We start from the raw sequence: 18579 nt of genomic DNA on the forward strand, positions 1-18579 counted from the left end.
AAAGCAATTGCATTAAGCTCCAGAGCAAGCGCGTAACATGCTTACCGCAGTCTTTCGATTCCTTTTCCACAATAGGTAGGAGCTGGCTAAACATCCCTGTTTGGATGACTCTTCAAACATTTCCTGAGCAGCCATCTTCTTTTCCTCATCCTAAATTAATTAATGGAAACGTTAAAGTTGCACACTGCAAAATAAAATATCGTTGTGGACAAGTCGCTTGCCAATGGCATCCCAGCATTGCTAATAGAACCAGACTTACCTCAAATAAACTCAGTACTTTAGCCAAGCAATAAAGGACTGATCCTTTCTGAACCTGTAAACAAAAATGCTATTGCTATTAATAAGCAAACAAAAACTTAAGGAAAACCTCTGCCAAATATTTTCAGACTACAAATCAGAGTGTGACAGTTGTGCATGAGACTGTAGTAAAATCCTATTCTGTAGCTAAAACTAACAGAAAAAGGCTGCATTAGAAGTTGTTACTAGAGACTATGGCACTCAAAAATCAACAGGTTCTAGAACCTACACATATGCTCTTTAGATGGGCCTAAGCTAGAAATGACAGAATGGGACAGAGTTTAACACTAAAAACTTCAAAACCTATAGACCGGGCGAACGAAAACAAGACTGTGCATGACAGTGTGAGTGTGTGTGTGTGTGTGTTTGTGTGTACACAGCAGTTTATGAAGCTCTTGTAAATTTCTAAAATGACTGATAAATTAAATGTCCTTGCTTCAAGGTCACACTTACAGTCTGTGCCCGACACTCCTCCTTAAGACTCTCATAGACCACCGCCTTGCAACAGCTCCCAGTGACAGACCACGGGGGGCGGATGAACAACCAAATGAACGGATTGGCACTTGAATTCAAACGTTCAGTCAAGCTGAAGAAACGTGATGCTTTAAGGCCGTTCACCTCTGCACGGCCCTCATCGGAGATTGAAACTAAAAGATAAGCACCAAACGCAGCATTAATATATGTGAATCAAGATGTCAAGAAATAGGATACCATAATCTTAGTTCTCCACTATGGGTATCTATTAAATCCATAGATAGCAACACCACTAAGTGCATGAGGTCATAATTTCTAAAGCAGTCTTAACCCCCTTTTTTTTTTTTAAAATGTCTAGGTATTTTCTCTCTGGGCGCTGGGAAGCCACCCGAATTAGGCCAGGCTAATAAATAAACTAATAAATGAGCTGTATAATTCTCTACACCGTAAAAAAAAAAAAAAACTGAAATGGGAATGCGTCTTTACAAAATGGATTTACAAAAAACAAACATTTTCAACATACCAAGGAAAATACTATTCTGAAAGGAAGCAATTATGGCATTAAGGACATTTAACACAAGGCTCCACAGTCCGAGGGAGGTATTACTCAAATGTCACCTGCCTCATGTGGTTACTGAGGGCATCATTTACAATGGTTTACCCTCATCACCTCCAAATCAAAGAGGTGGATCTCACAGCCTGCCTCCGATGAGCAGTGGTACAGGGTCCACTCAACTTGACCAGTGCAGAAAGTTTCACTGCTGCCCAACTAGTGTTCAGGGATGTCTACATCATTGCTGTAGGCCATGGGTACTCACAAACTTTCTCGGGGCCAAAATTGCAGTATGGTTTGCAGCCGAGGGCTGCACTGAAGTGACAGCGGGGGGCGGGGCTTAGAGGGGGAACAACCACCCCACCCCCTTTTTCAAAACATCGCCACCTGCTCTCACCCCTACCCCAGTAACACACACAGCGCCATCTGCACACAGCGCCATCTGCTCCCACCCCTACCCCAGTAACACACACAGCGCCATCTGCTCTCACCCCTACCCCAGTAACACACACTGCGCCATCTGCACACAGCGCCATCTGCTCTCACCCCACCCCAGTAACACACACACACAGCGCCATCTGCTCTCACCCCTACCCCAGTAACACACACAGCGCACACACATACAGCGCCATCTGCTCTCACCCCTACCCCAGTAACACACACAGCGCCATCTCTCACCCCTACCCCAGTAACACACACACAGCGCCATCTGCTCTCACCCCTACCCCAGTAACACACACAGCGCGCACACACAGCGCCATCTGCTCTCACCCCTACCCCAGTAACACACACACAGCGCAATCTGCTCTCACGCCTACCCCAGTAACACACACTACATTAAAAACAAATAAATAAATAACCAAAGAGCCTTACCTGACTCAAAGCACTGTAAAGATGCCACAAATGTGGAACAGCAGGCAGGCGGGCAGCAGACGTGGAGCCGGTGACAGGAAGCAGACGACCAAAGCCCCATAAAAGTTAGCTGCAAGCGCTGACTTTTATGGGGCTTTGGCTTCCAGGATCGTCAGGGCAACGCCATAAACAATGGCCGCCGTATGTAAACATAGAGGAGGGCCGCAGGAGCATGCTCCTGCGGCCCTCTTCTATGTTTACATACTGCTGCCATTATGATATGGCGTTTGGTGTGCGTCTCGCGGGCCGCCAAGCTAGGTCCGTGGGGCCGCTGGCGGCCCGCGGGCCGTACTTTGAGTACCGTTGCTGTAGGCCATGAGGAACGACAAGTCAATGGACAATTCTGGCTGTAAATGTGTTTTGTCTTCAGTTAAGGGCCCAAAAGGCACACTTTCAGTCTGCCAAGTCACTTCAGCCAACGTCAATATAATTTGTCAGAGTACCTGCACTGCCTCAAAACATTTTGGTGGAAAAATCCAGCCTGGACGCCAGCATTCTTGTACATATTATGCAAGATCATGCGTGTCCCAAAGAGCTTATATTTAATAAAAGAGAAAAAGGAAATAAAGTACTGCACTTACGCCCTTCATTGTAGAGGTATGCTATTCCCAACTTCACAGCAGCTTCAAAGTTCCCACATTCTGCAGCTCTAAATGAAACCATGAGATATTTAAAAATATCTGTTCAGAGTAACTTGTAGGACTTCCATACAGCAAATTAGGTAGAAAACCACACCAACAAGTAAATTCAATGTTTGAAATTAGTCGACTAGGAAAAACAAGCATTTGCAATGGGTCTCACGTTTGCTTGAGCTAGAGCAATTAGCATTGTAAACTCCTAACCGGACGTTTCTTGCCACATAAATCGAAAATAAATCAGTTTCACATAACTAGACTTTTCTTGCCATATAAACTAAAAAGAAAAAGTTTCACATAAGCGAGCTGACGGCCACCATCAGTGCAAAGCAGACACACAAAGGGAAATAAAAGTTCACTCGTAGTGAAACCTATCAGCAAAAGTGCACCTATCCATGTAACTGGCAAAAGTGCAATTAACTATGTAACAGGGGCGATGCTGTGCAAAGCGCTCGACTTCTGCCCAGCGAGACAGAGCTGCGAAAAAAGAGAGAAAAAATAGTCTAGAAACCAGACGGAAAACATGGAGTCTCGTATGTTTTCAGTACTTGGTCGCTGCGCTCGAGGAGGGCTAAACACCGGAAAAGGCATGACTTATGCATGCCTTTCACTAATGAAAGCAAGCAGGTTTTTAAAGGCAAGCCCACGACCCAATAAAAGACTGACGTGACATGGGCGTTGTTTGAACAGTCACTGACCCCCTAAGGATGCTTTGCGGACCCCCAGGGGACCAGGATAACAGGTTGGGAGCCACTGTCCGAGCTCTCGGAGAGCCTCTCAGGTCAGCACTAGAGAGAACAGCTTTAAAGAGAAGGGCATAGAATACAGATATGGTGTTGAGTGGCTGTGGCTTAGGGTGCCATCCACATATCAGCAAAAGATGTGTCCTCAGTAGGTGCAAGATAGGGAAGACTTATAATTAACAGCTGAGGCCGAAGTCTGGTGCTTTGAGGGGCACGCCAGGGTACACTGGTAGGTGTTTTTGTCGACCCTCCCCCTCCAAATGTGACTCCCATTGACTGCCCTCACATAAGTAGCTTTACTAATATTAAGTATGGTGGCCATTTTTTTTTAAAGGGGGCGGGGAGAATAAGGAGGATTACAATAATTCATGTATGTAAATGTATAAACAATCCAACGCTGAAGACTACTACATTTTGCACACATTAACTTGGAGGACAGAGCAACCCATGAGTTTGTGTGCCAGTGGTATTTACCTAAAAGTGCTTTTCTAACAGAACACAGCAGCAAGTGACAGCTGCAAAAAAAAAAAAAAAAGGAGGGTGAAAAAATGAATATGCTGGGAGCAACGTCAAGCACTGGGGGAAATGGAGTGGGATATTTGTTGGGAAAGCAGTACGGGGGGACAGAAGGAGTTATTAAGAATACGTGCACTTCCGTGGGGAGTTGAAACAAGAAGAAAAGGTATCTCACTGAACGTGAGTAATGAAAGGTTATACGTCATCCTATAAACAGGATGATCCAAGGGACAAGGCACAAGAGGAACTAAACAGATCATATAGGAAGCAGGTGGATAAGAAAGCCAACCAAAAGTAACCAATGGGCTGATCAAAAGCAGACTAAGGACATTTCCACAACCCTTTTTTTTGGTAGGCAGCTAAAGTGGTCTGTGGGGAGATCTTAAAAGATACACAAGAGCAAGGCCAGTTGCTTTAGTCCAGGGCCTTTAACAGGGCACAGACGAGTGCACCATCAGTGCTGGCAGTACCATCACATCTGGGCAGTCTTGATTCAAAAAACGTCAACAGTTAAAAGTCAACTGGAATGGATACCCCAGTCTTTAACAAGCATTGAGATTTTTATACAACCCCTGCAAGGCACGCATTCTCATCTATGCCTGCAAGTTGCAAAAGGTAGCCCTTTACCGAGAGGGGGCTACCATAAATTGAAACCAGGAGTTATAGGCGTTTTTCTTCTGTGGGTCAAAGGGGACAGAATGCATTTTAGAAGCAGGTATGTCTTAAGAGGGCCCGGAAGAGTCCTTGCTTTTGAAGGAGCAGGCTTAGTTTTTGGGTCCAACAACAGAATGCAGTGTGCATTTCCCTTCTGCAGGCTGGTCACTGGGAGCATGGTTCATTCCAAAGGGAACATTGAACCATGCTTGATTTTGATAATTTTTTATTTTTTTTGATTGCTCTAATCTGGGCCCTAGGTGAGGGCACACATTGAGTATGTTGCATGTCAAGGAAGGGTATGTGCTTGTACCAAAGCCTACTTCCCTTCCCAAATGAGAAAGACCGTTTGAAAAGGCCCTTCTAAGAAGCAGAAAGGCAAGTTCAAGCCTAATGGGTAACAAGCAAGTGCTTGGATATTCCTGCCCTAAACTAACTTACTCTGACAGAACTGGGTAAGGTCACCATATTTAGGAAATAATGGTGGGGCAGATCCCCGCCAAGTGGGGTTTAAGTGAGATGGTGTACTGGTACCTGGTTTGATTTGACTGAATCAAATGGACAAGAAATAAACTGACAGTTTGTTGGGATACCCAAAAACTAGACTAATCTACAATCTGAGAACGGGCGTACAAATAAAAATATATTCATATGCCCTGAAAGTTCATAATGTGTCAGACAATTTTACAGTCAGTATCATAAAGGGGGTTTGGGAGTTTTGCCTACTTTAAACAAAGTAAACACAACGACCCCTTAGATAGGGGTTGGGGCTAGTTACCTCAGTGGTCCACTGAATATTGCAACTCTTGATTAGGTAAACATCCTAGTTTCAAGGTTGGCCAGTGTAGATAACCTTTCCAACCAAAGTAACAGTGAACTTAATCACACTCTTCTCGGGATCACCAAAAAAACGATGCAGCATCAACATTTTAGACTAAGCAAGATACCACAGAGTTACACTCGATATCTGCTGAAACTGAGAATCCTATATGTATAGAAATCTTCAGGGAGGGTACGTGCCATCAGTGTTTCACCATAAGGAGCACTAGTTTTTTCAGGCAATTCCCAATTAGAACTAAGCCTACTGGTTAAACAGTAGGAGCAAAGTCAAAACAAAGTATTTGAGGCATCATAGATGCAGTACACTTACAAAGTCTAAACTGTTTTGGGTCCTTTCCAAGATGCAACTTGCCGAAAGTCCAGGCACTGTTCAAAATGCGCCAGCCTTCTGCACGTACTGCTGCTAGAGCAGAAGATCCACTTGAGCCCTCTGTAGTCTAAAGCCATGACTTCTTGAGCTGGGAACAAAATACTAGATGGCGCATGTGTATTCAACAATAATATTTAAAAAACGGTCACCATTTTTTTTTTTAAACAGAACTAGCCCCGTTGAAATTCTCTTGTCGCCTTTCAACGTCTAGATCTGAGAACTATGTCTGCACGGATATGCACAAAAGCAATAAATCCGAGTTATTCCCCGTATAGAGTAAAGAAAATGATCCAGTATATCACTAACAAGGGTATCCCTAATTTCAATTACCTCCCCTCATTTAAATCAGGTGACAAACTTACCAGGGCATTTTCATAATGAAAAATCAAACCGGTAAACTACCTTTTTGACATGAGAAAGGGGAGTAAAATGAAATGCTTAGAGTTTTAGACGAATGCCAAGCAGTCATAAATGCTAAATCTGGAGCACAACCTTCATTTAAACAAGGGTAAGTGCAGATGTTTGAGGTCTTCACAGCATAGCATACAAGACATTCGGGGATGCTACCAGTGGCATATCACCTAAAAAAAATGTCACAACCTCATCAATACGGTTATCCACCCAAAAAATTAGAAGTCAGGACTAGCTAGTGTGCACATTAAGTAACCAGTTACATAGATAGAGTACAAGTACCATTACCCACCCAATGGAGAAATAGGAGTGGCGTGGGTAATAAAGATGTGAGGTATCTTTCCCTTGACGTTAAATCTACAGAGCCTGCTTGTAGAAAGCAATGATTGTTACAGGCTACAGATAGGCACAGAAATAAAAGAAATTACATAGAGGACAAATGGTTATTTTCAGCATTCTATAAAATCACATCAGCCTTACCTTTCAAAAAGCTTCAAGTTGTCCAGTGAGGGCCAGGCATCCTGGAAACAAGCACTTGCCCAGACACTAGTGTGATTATCCACAAGGGATTTAAAGTGTGAATGTACCTGAAAAATAAGTGTACAATTCATCAGTTAGGTAAATTTAAGAAATCTATGGGCCACACCAGCTCCAAACCCAATCAATTTCATTGGGAAATGTAGGCTAAGTAGCACCGCCATTTGCTGTGTACAGCTTAACCTTCCTCAAAAGATTCAGTCTACCTAAAGAGAGAATACAGGGGATAGGTCTTAAAGGGTGTAGTAGATGAACAAACATTTTCTGCACAAAGTAATGAAGTTGCAGTTAACAGTAAAATTGTGACCTGTGTCAACTGAAATAAATAATGCAAACTTACACTTGGTAGATGTTCTATTATCGGCTGCATAATTAACAATTCAACAAAAAAAGAAAGTGCAGCTGAAATGGAACCACCCAGCGGCCGATCTTTGCAAATGTTAATGTTGGCACCGCTGAGTTGCGGATTGCTGCATTTAGATGTTAAACTCCAAATAAAGTGAAAGATTTGCACAGGTTCTATTAATGAGAACAAGGTGAATACGCTGGATAATTTGACTGTTGAATAGTCAACTATCGCCCTTAATTTGGTTTGCGAATGCTGGATTATTCAAGTAGCTCTGTCTTTTTCAAATGAGGCCTGGAGAATGATTTGGGCATTAGTGTGACCTCAAGAACCAGGTGAGAAGTCAATCAGTACAAGGAGACAAGAATGAGGGTCAAAGATGAGGGAATAAGAGATGAAGTATTCAGTCAGCCCAATAGAATTTCAGGTTACAAAACCACAATCCTCATGCCTCAAATACATTAACAAGCAATACATTTTACTTGGGTTGTGTGCCAATATAACCTGCACGAGCCATTGTAGTTATTCATGTGGTATACATTTGATTATTAGGACCAGGATACCCATATAGTGAAAACGGATTCTGGTTTTCTAGACTTAAGCCACAACACATTTTTTCTTCTCATTTTTACTCCTCAGAGGCGGGTGGGTTATACCAGGAAAGTAACCACACAGCAGGCAACTGATCAGCTACTATGCTCTGAATATTTAGCTGCTTACAAGCCGTTTGTACTATAGAACGAATATGCCCCAATCAGGCTGAAATGTTTTTTGACAGCTGTACTTATACCAAGAAAGCATGTTTGGGAGGATATGTGATGTAACAGAAGAACTGTGAAAAACGACAGTATGCAGAGCAAGACTAGGAAAGATTGAACTGAATTTATTAAAGTGCTTTCGGCCCACATAACAAAACAGATACCTTTCACGCATAAAATTTAGATGTGTAAAAGTGTGCACTCTAACAACAAAGCGCATCACTCCAAATAGGTAAAAAATGTAGACCAGACTGGGGGGCGTTGGGGGCACGACTTCCTTACAAAATGTTTGACCCAGTGAGCATGTTTCAACGCTAAAAACCCTGCCGATGAGTCCTGGAGTTTTGCACGAATGTCCCAGCTTAGGTGTAAATATAAGCCTATTGCTTTGGTGAATGAGCCAGAAGGTCACTTAACAAAAAGTATTGGTCTAATGTGTTTTCGAGCTGCTCTTTGCGTCGAATCTTTGTTATTGTATCGTACCTGACCTTGCAATAGTGCTTGCCAAAAAGCATAAAATGTTTCTGATCCTCTCTTCCGCTTCAAAGACATTATTCTGAAACCAATGGATATATTCTATTATTGGCCACGTTAAATAGCAGGCACCCACTTGCTAGGGCAAACAACCTTCTTTCCCTCTGGTTCGCTAAGGGGACAAGATATTTTTGCGCGTTTGGGGATGGAGCAAAGAAACCTAGATAACTCAGTTGTAAATCTTCTAAGGTCGATTTTTTGATGACGCTTTCAGATCAGATATTGGCAACAGTAGCTTTTGGCCTATTCACGCTTTGTTCACGAGATTAGTGACTTTCGAACTCAGCCGTTTCAGCCCATACTTGATAGGAACCAGACATTTAGTCTTGGCACCTGATAACACCGATGTGAGGAAGCTTGCTGGCAATTTAAATAGTGATTACCATAATCTCCTCTTGCAGCGTTTTAGGCACGCTTGTTACACCTCAACTCTGCTCCATGTGATTTCCCTTCCAACTTTTGCTTGGAGAACTTTGTCGATTAAAGTGGAAAACCTGTAACTGTGCTTTTGAGTCACCCTCAGGATTGCACTAGCTGCAATTTCTGATTTGCTTATGTAAGTTTGTGTAGGGGTTCTCCTCTGTTTTATCGATTGTTGCTTCCAAGTACTTTAAGGATGCCACCTCCTCCAATTTCTCGTGATTTATAAAGAATGAAAGGATTGCACACTTTCTCCCGAATGACATTATCTTGGTTTTGCGTGTGTTAATTATCAGGCTATTCATTACACAAGAGGTTTCTTGTACTGAAAGCTGGGCTGCAAGCTTGAAGCTACGATCAAGGGATCATCTGGCGCGTTTAGGACTTCTAGGTAACTATAGTAGATGGAAAACAATACCGGTGCCAAGAGACAACCCTGCTTGACTGATATGTCCTTTTTTCCCCATCGACCGTTTCTTGAAACCTGATTGAAAGCTGTTGAGAAGTCTAAGAATGCCACATAGTGGGGCATTTTGTTACTTTACTAGATTTATGGATTCAGTGCACAAATCTATTGCGGACAGTCCTTCTCTGAAGTCTCATTGTATTGGTGAAAGGATGTTTTCATTAGCGACCCACTCGTCCAGGACTGTCAATACCAGTTTGGAAAATATTTTACAGTTTGTCAGTTAGGCTTATCAGTCTGTAGGACTTTGTATCATGTGTAGGTGTATTATTTATTGGTTTAATAATGCTGTTTAACCAGGAACCAGGACAGCTGCGTCACTCGCTTGCAGAAATTTTCAGGGCAATACATTTCAGCACACCACTTACATCAGGTAGAAAAATCCCAGGTGGAATCATATTAGGGCCGGCGCCTTTAATTTGTGGAACCCTTGAGACAAGGAAGAGAGGAATGTCTATTGAAGCAATAGTACACAGCTGTAGGCATTGATGTAGGAGTGCAACCAGAAAAGCATTACGAAAAAATAAGATTTTTATGTAAAGAAAAAAAGTTTACTAGGGCACCAATTTGAATTAGGACAGTTAGCTATGACAGGGAATTAGGTAAAGGCTAATTGGAGCGCTGGAGAAGTGTAGCTACTTTGACCCAGGTGTGTAACATTTAATTATAGCAAGTGCAATTACTATACATTAAATAGTTTTAGGAGTTTCAATGTAACAGAAAGATAACTCTAAACAAACTGACTACTTACAGCTCTCACAGAGAGAATATCCTCAGCGGGGAGACATTTTAATATGTACAAGAGTACATCTTCAGGAAGACTCAGCAAGGTCACCAATCGTGGTCTTTTCCGTAGTCGACGCTTCGATGGCAGTGAAAAACATTTTGAGCATCTACAGTGCAGCACTGCAAGAGAAAAATGGACCGGGAGGTAAAAAACAAAATAATTAATGCTGTTCTCAGCTCGAACCCTCCAATTCGAGCACCCGTCGTAACTGTCACAAAGCTGTGGTCTGAATCTGCAAGACTGGCAGGCACCGCAATACTAGTAATATCAATTCCGAGGCACTGTTTGCAGAGCGTACCCTCACGACGAGAACAGAAGCAAGAGTCAGATGAGGTCCATAGTGGCAGACTACTGGTTAACATTCTCGGACACCTCTTACCCTCACCGTGGAGGAAAGTCAGATACCATCTTGTCAATTATTCTCCATACTCATCAGGCGTGGTGACTCCATGGCCATCCCCAATTATTTATGATTCCACTTGTTCCTCAAGATGACAACGAAACATTGAGTTGCGCAGAAATAAGAAATCGCATAAGTGCGTTTTTTGTTTTATAAATATGGGTCAAAACCTGCTTCGAAAAACACACTGTACTGGTTAGATTCTAATCATATGACTGATAACCAGATGCATATGAATGATGTCATGCTCTCGATTGGAACTGTTTTTAGATTTTCAACCAAAATATTGAACTTACATGATTTATATTTTCTTAGTACGTTAAACTCTAAAAGAATAATGTACAATTCTCGTGCCGAATCAAATTACAAATGGAAGCTTTAAAAATAAAATAAAATCAGTTTACATTATAATTATCTATTTAATAAATGCCAGCACAGAAAGCATTTTCTTTTATTCCCAACAGGCATAATGACAGCCTTCAAGCTTGACTGATATATATATATATATATAGTCATTTTGCAAGTAAAGCAGATATATCTAGTATCTGCTTCTGGCCAGGGAAATTCGATGATAGTTCGTTACCCAAGATTCATGAGATGCGGTTTTGAGGGAAATATTGATGAAATGTTCCTTTCAGACACACTCGCTATTTCAGTATGCTTATCAGGTATGTAAAAGAGCACAGGCCTAGCTGATGGCCCTTTTCGCTTAATGCAGCTGTACTTTTAAACAAGTTAGAAAACAATTTGGAGAGGCGATCGGAGGGGCTGATCAAAACTACTGGAAAGGTTCTGGTACATTGGAGTGTTCAAGGCAGTCCCCTAATGTTTTACACCCAAATTTGCACCCCCACATTTCCATTCAAATAAACATTTATATAGAGCGAAACTTTTTGGTTGAGAAATATTTACATTTATTGCTCAATTAAACCTGCTAATATATAACAAGTGATCCAATTAGAATTGGGGACAACAAGCTAAGTATTAGATTAGTGGAATTAGGCTTGAAAAGGCTCAGTGAATAATCTACGGAAATGTGGGTAGTAAACTACTGCACGAAAAAAACCTTCAGTCTAAGTAATAGAAAGTGTACATCAAATGGAAAAATAAAAATGAACCAGTTTTAAAATAAGTGGGGGTAAGCATACAACACCAACACAACTGTCAAACCAATTCTCTAGCTTTTGAATACCCCCTTTTCTGGTGTGGGCGTGGCTCTAACTGCTGAATGCAAGTTTTTCTAGAGGAAAGGGCATGCCATCTAACGTACAAAGTTTTGACTTATGAGGCGGGGCGTTACATTTTATCTGCCTGTTTACTTTCAAATCTAGTATCCTCCAAATGAAAACTGTATAAACCCATCGAAAATATGCCACTTGTTAGGACAGCCTGTGACGCTCTTGAAACAGATACATTTTACTTTCACCGCCCGGTCTTCGTCAGAAACATATGTAAACTGGACATAAAGTGTGCTGCAACGGGCAGGGGCACCGGTCTGGCTCGGGAGAGGAAGGCGGCCGAGCGCTTTAAACTGCATTACTGGCATACAGGAAGTAGTCAGAGGAGCCGGTGGCATTTAAATCGATGGATGTGCATGTTGTTTTGAATGTAGCGACTGAAAAGGGGTTTTCACTGGGTAACTTTTTTTATAGGACATGCACTTACATGCAGATATCTAGCCACTACAGTAATTAAGTGAAGATCAAAATTTACCAGAGGGAAAAAAGAAAAAAACAGGCAGGACTCCGCTGGAACTTTTTCGCCACGCTATGTAAATGATAGCCACTATGCATGGCAGGCACCACTGGATAAAAAGGAACCGCTGAACATTAGAGGTGAATGGTGCCCAGAGAACAGTCTGTAGTGAACATCTAGAAAAACAATATAATACATCGGAGGCAAACCCCGAAAGACAGGAAGCTCTGTAGCATTAAAATGTACTCCTCTTTTTTAAGAGCCTGTGAAGAAAAGGCAATGTTTGTATATATACTTTAGGATCAGTATGCAGTCTAAAGAATTACAGAACCGGGGATGCCCACATCTCAATTGAAACTACAGTAACCCACACAAGTACAGCGGTGTCTTCTGTTAAAAGAACAGTAGGTCACGTTAGTGAAGCGATAATTTTAAACATATACTGTAACACGTTCCTATATTTTTTTTAAATAACATAAAAATACGTTTGTGTGACACTGAGACGAAAACTGACGACTCACTAGAATTTATTCCCACGGACTAGGACAACTGCGAAAAAAATGCCAATTACACGCAGAAAACGGAACATAAGGCTAGAGGGATATTTTTTCAAAAAAGCTGGAAAATTATAAAACTGCAATGGACATAGTAAGTTAACTGACACGTGCTGTCTAGACTCACCTCCTGATTTCATGATGGGGGGGGTTCACTCGTACTGGATAAATAAAAGTAGTGCTCAATGAACCGTAGGGACTACCGCGTCCACACACGGGAAAGAAACAGCAGCTCTAGTCTACCGAGCGCGGGCCGTGGGCCCATAGAGCACGCCCACTCCGCGCGCGGCCAACGGCAGCCCTCCGGGCCGCCTCCAGAGGTCAAGGGGGAGCTAAGCGCTCGAGCACGCCCACCGATAGGAGGCTTTTTCAAACTTCTTTCAGACTCCAATTGGGCCAAGCTGCATGGACTCCACCTATTTTCACCGCCAAAGCGAGGTTTGACACGCATGAAGATCACTGAGATGAATTAAAACTAAGTTGGGGGCGCCAGAATTTTTCAACACTTTTTTCTGTAATCAGTGTCTTATTCCAACTCGTATGAAAGTAGGACTAGAACCTCCAACCAGCCGTACGAGTTCCTTTTTCACGTTAGAACCACGAATGGGCGGTGAACCAGTACACATTGGGGCGTGGCTTCCAGAAGGAGGTGAAGTGAGAACGGTGGAATGTTTTGGAGCGCTCTGACTGTATTGGATGCCGCCGGATGCGAATTCGAACCACGCAGGTTATCCATTGGATGAAGGTGGGGCCGAAGAACTGGCGGTGCCTTTCAAACCACGCCCATATAAGAAGTTCTCACGCTTGCCCAGTGTATAGGAAATTGGTGAATGATAGCTAAAGAAACAGAACTTGAGAGTCAACCCTTTGAGACAGAGGTCTCCAAACCTTTTAATGCCGAACCCCCCAGTGGAACAAAAAATCATTGAGGCCCACCTCTGAATTTTTCTCAATTCTATTACAGTGGCAATGTCTAAATATGTCTATACTTAGTTCAACATTGCAGTTGGTACTGTTTTAAAAATACAATCAAACACACGATGCTAAAGATACTATTTTGGTCACAGTTTCTAACGTGCAAAAGTATCCGCATTGTGATTACTAGAAGTGAGGGTGTGAGTTTTGAAGAGTATTAGTCCCTCGCCTTTAGACACATTCTCCCAGCTTGGATATAAATGGCAAAACACGTTAGTGATGGCAAATTACAAAGTGGGTTACTGCTGCACTTTTTTCAGCTTAAAACAAAGCCCTGTTATCAGCATAAGTCTCTTGACTAGACCCTGGCACCCCACCCCTATGATCCTATCAGGACCCCCTGGGCCACCCCCCAGTTGGAGGACCCCTGCTTTAAGATGTAGCTTCATAGTGGCGTAATATTTGCCCAGATCAAAGGTTTATGTGCCATCAGCTAACCTAGCCACCATTTTGTTGGGTTAGAATGCAGACTTGCTGTTTCTCTGTGTTGTGTGTGGTTATGTTGATTTGGCAGTTGGCAGAGAATTGCATGATACTCCACATGTGATGTAGTGGAGTTCTAGGTGCCATAGTGACCAGAGCTAGATGAGCCTGTGTGGAGCTGCCACTTTGTTATAAAATAAAATTAAGAAGGAACTACAATTATTGATTGTAGCCAGGGCTGGACTCGGAACCCAAAGCAGCCCTCGCAATTTTTTCAGACCAGCCACCATAGGGTGCATAGCAATCAAGCCTGACCACTACAATGGGGTTTGGGGAGTACACCCTCACCCATGAAAATCTTGGAAAAATGTAAAAAACTATGGATTCTACAACACAGTTTTCATTATATATTCAATGCATTAGTTTTTAAAGCATAGTAAATGATGACCTTACAGTGTACCAAGATACGACAATCTTTCTGGGGCTCTTCAATGATTCCCTCACCATCCCCTCTAACAGTCCCTTTCATCTTTCCACAGCCCCTCTCACATGTATTTCATTTGTTTTATCCCTCCTCCCTTATCAGCATAGGGTGTTGGACCACTTTACATCACACACACACATATAGAGACAATGAATCATAAATGTCTTATCTGTGTTTAGAAAATGTTACATAAGACTAAGGGGGACTGCACGTGGTGTATGATTCATGGCTGCCATACTGGTAGGTATTTTTGTAAGAGTTCTTGGTCTGGAGAAGCATAAGCTCAGGATTCAGAACATAACACAGTGATTAGGGTTGACTTTACTAACAACAATTTATTACTGCCCAAAAAAACCCTTTTAAGCAAAATTAGGATTAGAAAGACTGGGAAAAACAAAACTTTTTACACCTGTACCATGCAGTTTGCATACAACTTTTCGGTGGTAGTTCATAGCGCACTGTGCTAGATTATGATTGTAACCTGTGAACTTCACAGTAACAATGGGATCTCAGTGGCAAAAGCAGTATCCCACTGTATTGCACATAAAATACTGTTCTGTGATCTGCATAGTATGCATTCGTTGCATCAGGCATATTAACCCTCCATGTTAACTTAGTTGAGTCAAAATTGTCACTAGACAAAACTCCGAACTCTCTCCAGCAGGTACATTAATCACCAGAGCTTTCTTGGCACTTTTATTGTTCCCTGAAAACAGTGGAATATACAAGGGACTCTGCAGTGCATTTAAAACTGCTGCACTGCTGCAAAACTGGTCCCCCAGTAACAAAAGCGCCCCCACCCTTTCAGCCTCCCAGAGAAACGCCAGATGCTCGGTACAGCCAGTCCAGCCTTGATTACAATTACATACATTTGGTGATGAGCAGGTCTTCATCGAAGAGCACGTTTCATCCCACAAGTGGATTATTTATGACATTCAAGTTGTGACTGGCAGTTTTGCAACAAGCAAAACCAACTGGGTAATGGAACAAACAACCATGTCTAGAGGACTAGCTATAGCTGTAATGCTGTAATCTCTGTGAGGATACAGCTGGTTAGAAGGTTATCTCACAGTTACTTTTCACTTCAACCGGCCTTATTATTGATTTTATTTGTTGTGGTTAAAAAACGGAAACCACACGAGTATCCACTCTGATATTCTATGCATGTGAGCTTGTTGTGAAGAGCTAACACACTCTCTCATGGTCACACACCTCTGTTGATTGCAGTTCCTGGTGGTTGACAGCATGCAACCCAGTGTAGTATGATCATGTTAATAGTGCGATGATTGCTAGGACCGGTCCTTTCATGGACTTTCGTACTCCCCTGTTGGAGCTGTCTCATGTACTGTAGTGTCATGTGAGTATGAATGACGGAACCCTTTTGGCTCCTGATGAACTCTGTAGAGCTGTGACGTAAGTGTTAGAATGTGGTGAAGTGAATGCAGGTTTATAATGTTGAGTTCAGGATTGTACACAGAGGAATAAAGAGATGTACTATATAGCTTCGTGTGTGGCATATTCATTGGCAGGTACCCAGGCTGGAACGCTACAACTGACAACCAGATAGGGGACACGTAATCAGAAGAGCAACAGTGCTCTTCCAGAGAGTTTGCTGTGGCCCAAGCATACTGCTCGTGCGTGCCACATGTGCCTTCATCGAAGTGCAGAATCAACGTTTGTAATATGAGTCAAAGCCAACTCCCGCCGATGTGAAGCTTTTGAGGTAAAAGAAAGCTTCACTGAGAAGTCTATGCATTATTGGTCAAGAACCTACTTGTAAGTCCTTGCAAAAAGGTACTACACTATTACACAATATAAAGCTACGCAGCACACAAAACGCTATGGCTGAAGGCAGAATCAACCAGGTTTTGAAAGTGCACGGCTGCGAGACAGAAATCAACCAGGTGTCAAAAAGTGCAAAAGAATGCCTGAAAAAGCAGGAATTCAGAAACAAGAAAAGGTCATCTTCTTACAAGAATCGATTAAAGAGAGTCATCATACTGCAGCTCTGGGAAGTGGCCCAAGAAGAAGTGCATATGTTTGTGCTTAAGGAGCTGTCCATACTCCTAGTAAAAAAAGGAACTGTAGAAGGCTGTTATTCCAATGGAGACCAAGAAAGAGGTCACATTTCCCACAGTTTTATGAGATGCCCCGGTGGCCAGCCTGTCACATGGCCTGGCTGACGGTATGAATGGAACAGGTCGTGATGGATGGCAGATGAAGCTGGAGAGACTTCCGATCAATGTCAGTAAGTCCTACAAATGGTTAAAATGCTGCTGCCTTCCTGAAACCACCATTCAATACCGCCAAAAAGCAAAACATTGGTGATTGATGGACTGCTTGGATTGAGACATTTGATGATTTCATTGATGCACTAGAAGAAACAAATAACAGAAAGATTGTAAAGCACCTGAAGAATCTTGCTGGTAATGGCAATTGAAAGAGAACATAATTCAGGTCCACACATTACTGACATGATAACACAATTGAACGGGGCAAAAAAGACTTCTCTCACCTTGATCTGAACAAAGGATATCCGTTGGAACTCATGGAGAATTGCAGGTACATTATACCTTTCTACACATATTGGTCTATTTTGATACAAAAGACTCAGTTTCGTGTGTCATCAGTTGCAGAGATTTTTCAAGATGTCATTAGACATAACATATAGTCTGTCATGAATGCTTTCATCCATAGTGATTATATCTTAGTTTTTGGAGTTACACAGAAGGAACACAATAAAGCTATCAGACAAGAGTGTAATTTACTTGTTCATGCAGGTTTAACACTGAATGCTGAGAAATGTGAATTGAGTAAGACAAAAATAAAATTCTTTGGCCACATGTTTTCTGATGGGGGCATGACAACAGATAGCTAAAGTGCATGAACTGTCAACTTCCAGTCCCCCACAAGATGTTTCCATGTTACGTTTATTCCTTGGCTTTGCCAATTACTGTTCCAGATAAGTACAAGACTTTGCCACCGTGAGTGCTCCATTAATGCTAGCTAAGTTTTAAGCGAATCAAACTAGCTATTGAACATGCTTCTTATGGCATATTTTGATCCCAGGCTACATACAGAAATTGCTGTTGACGATAGCCCAGTCGGGTTAGGTGCAATCCTTGCTCAACACAACAGACGCTGAAATGCTCGCAGATATAATGTGGCAAATGCAAGCAAGAGTTTGTTACAGACTGAACATGCTTATTCACAACCTGAAAAGAGAGCTTTTGAAAATTTCCACATGTTTCTATATGGAAATCCTTTTACGCTTGTGACAGAGCATCAAGCATGCCTGACCATTTTGGCAATCCAAAGGCTAAGATTCCTTTATGCCTTGAATGTTGGGATGTAGGATTAAAAGAGTACAACTACACAATTGTGCATTGTCCATTGAAAGATCCTGCTGACTACTTCTCCATACAGTGTCAAAGAAACCCTTCTAAAACACCTAAAGCCTACATAAATTTCATTGTGAAATCAAACACGCCTGCTGCCATTTCGTTAGAACAAATTGTTACTGTCAATGAGTCAAGCTAGTGACATGTTAAAAATGAAAAACATGATTACCCATCAGTCATGGAACCAACATACTTTACCTCTTACCAGAGACAGTGAATACCAGAATTTCAAAACTGTCAAAGATGAACTGTCCATGACATAAGAAGGCATTATCCTAAGGGGTTCGAGATTTGTCATCCCAAAGAGTCTGCAACAACAGATGATTGAAGTGGCCCGTGAAGGACATCATTGAATCATTTCCACAAGACAAGCTCTCTGAGATCGAGTTTGGTT

The 18579-nt window shown here is 42.1% G+C and overlaps 1 protein-coding gene across 1 annotated transcript in view; it reads right to left on the reverse strand.

Annotated features, from left to right (window-relative positions):
• The window catches only part of CCNF (cyclin F), a 59814-nt gene extending 46647 nt beyond the window's left edge, over positions 1–13167 (reverse strand). Inside the window, exons 1-7 of the mRNA XM_069210495.1 lie at positions 13030–13167; positions 10218–10372; positions 6886–6992; positions 2818–2885; positions 751–944; positions 260–313; positions 46–150 (exon numbers count right to left, since the gene is read on the reverse strand). Of these exons, the coding sequence (XP_069066596.1) occupies positions 46–150; positions 260–313; positions 751–944; positions 2818–2885; positions 6886–6992; positions 10218–10372; positions 13030–13042 (696 nt within the window). The 5' untranslated portion in view covers positions 13043–13167. The remainder of the gene's footprint in view (positions 1–45; positions 151–259; positions 314–750; positions 945–2817; positions 2886–6885; positions 6993–10217; positions 10373–13029) is intronic.
• Positions 13168–18579: the final 5412 nt, after the last annotated feature.

The sequence above is a fragment of the Pleurodeles waltl genome, chromosome 10 (genome assembly GCF_031143425.1).
Source record: "Pleurodeles waltl isolate 20211129_DDA chromosome 10, aPleWal1.hap1.20221129, whole genome shotgun sequence".
Lineage (NCBI taxonomy): Eukaryota > Metazoa > Chordata > Amphibia > Caudata > Salamandridae > Pleurodeles > Pleurodeles waltl.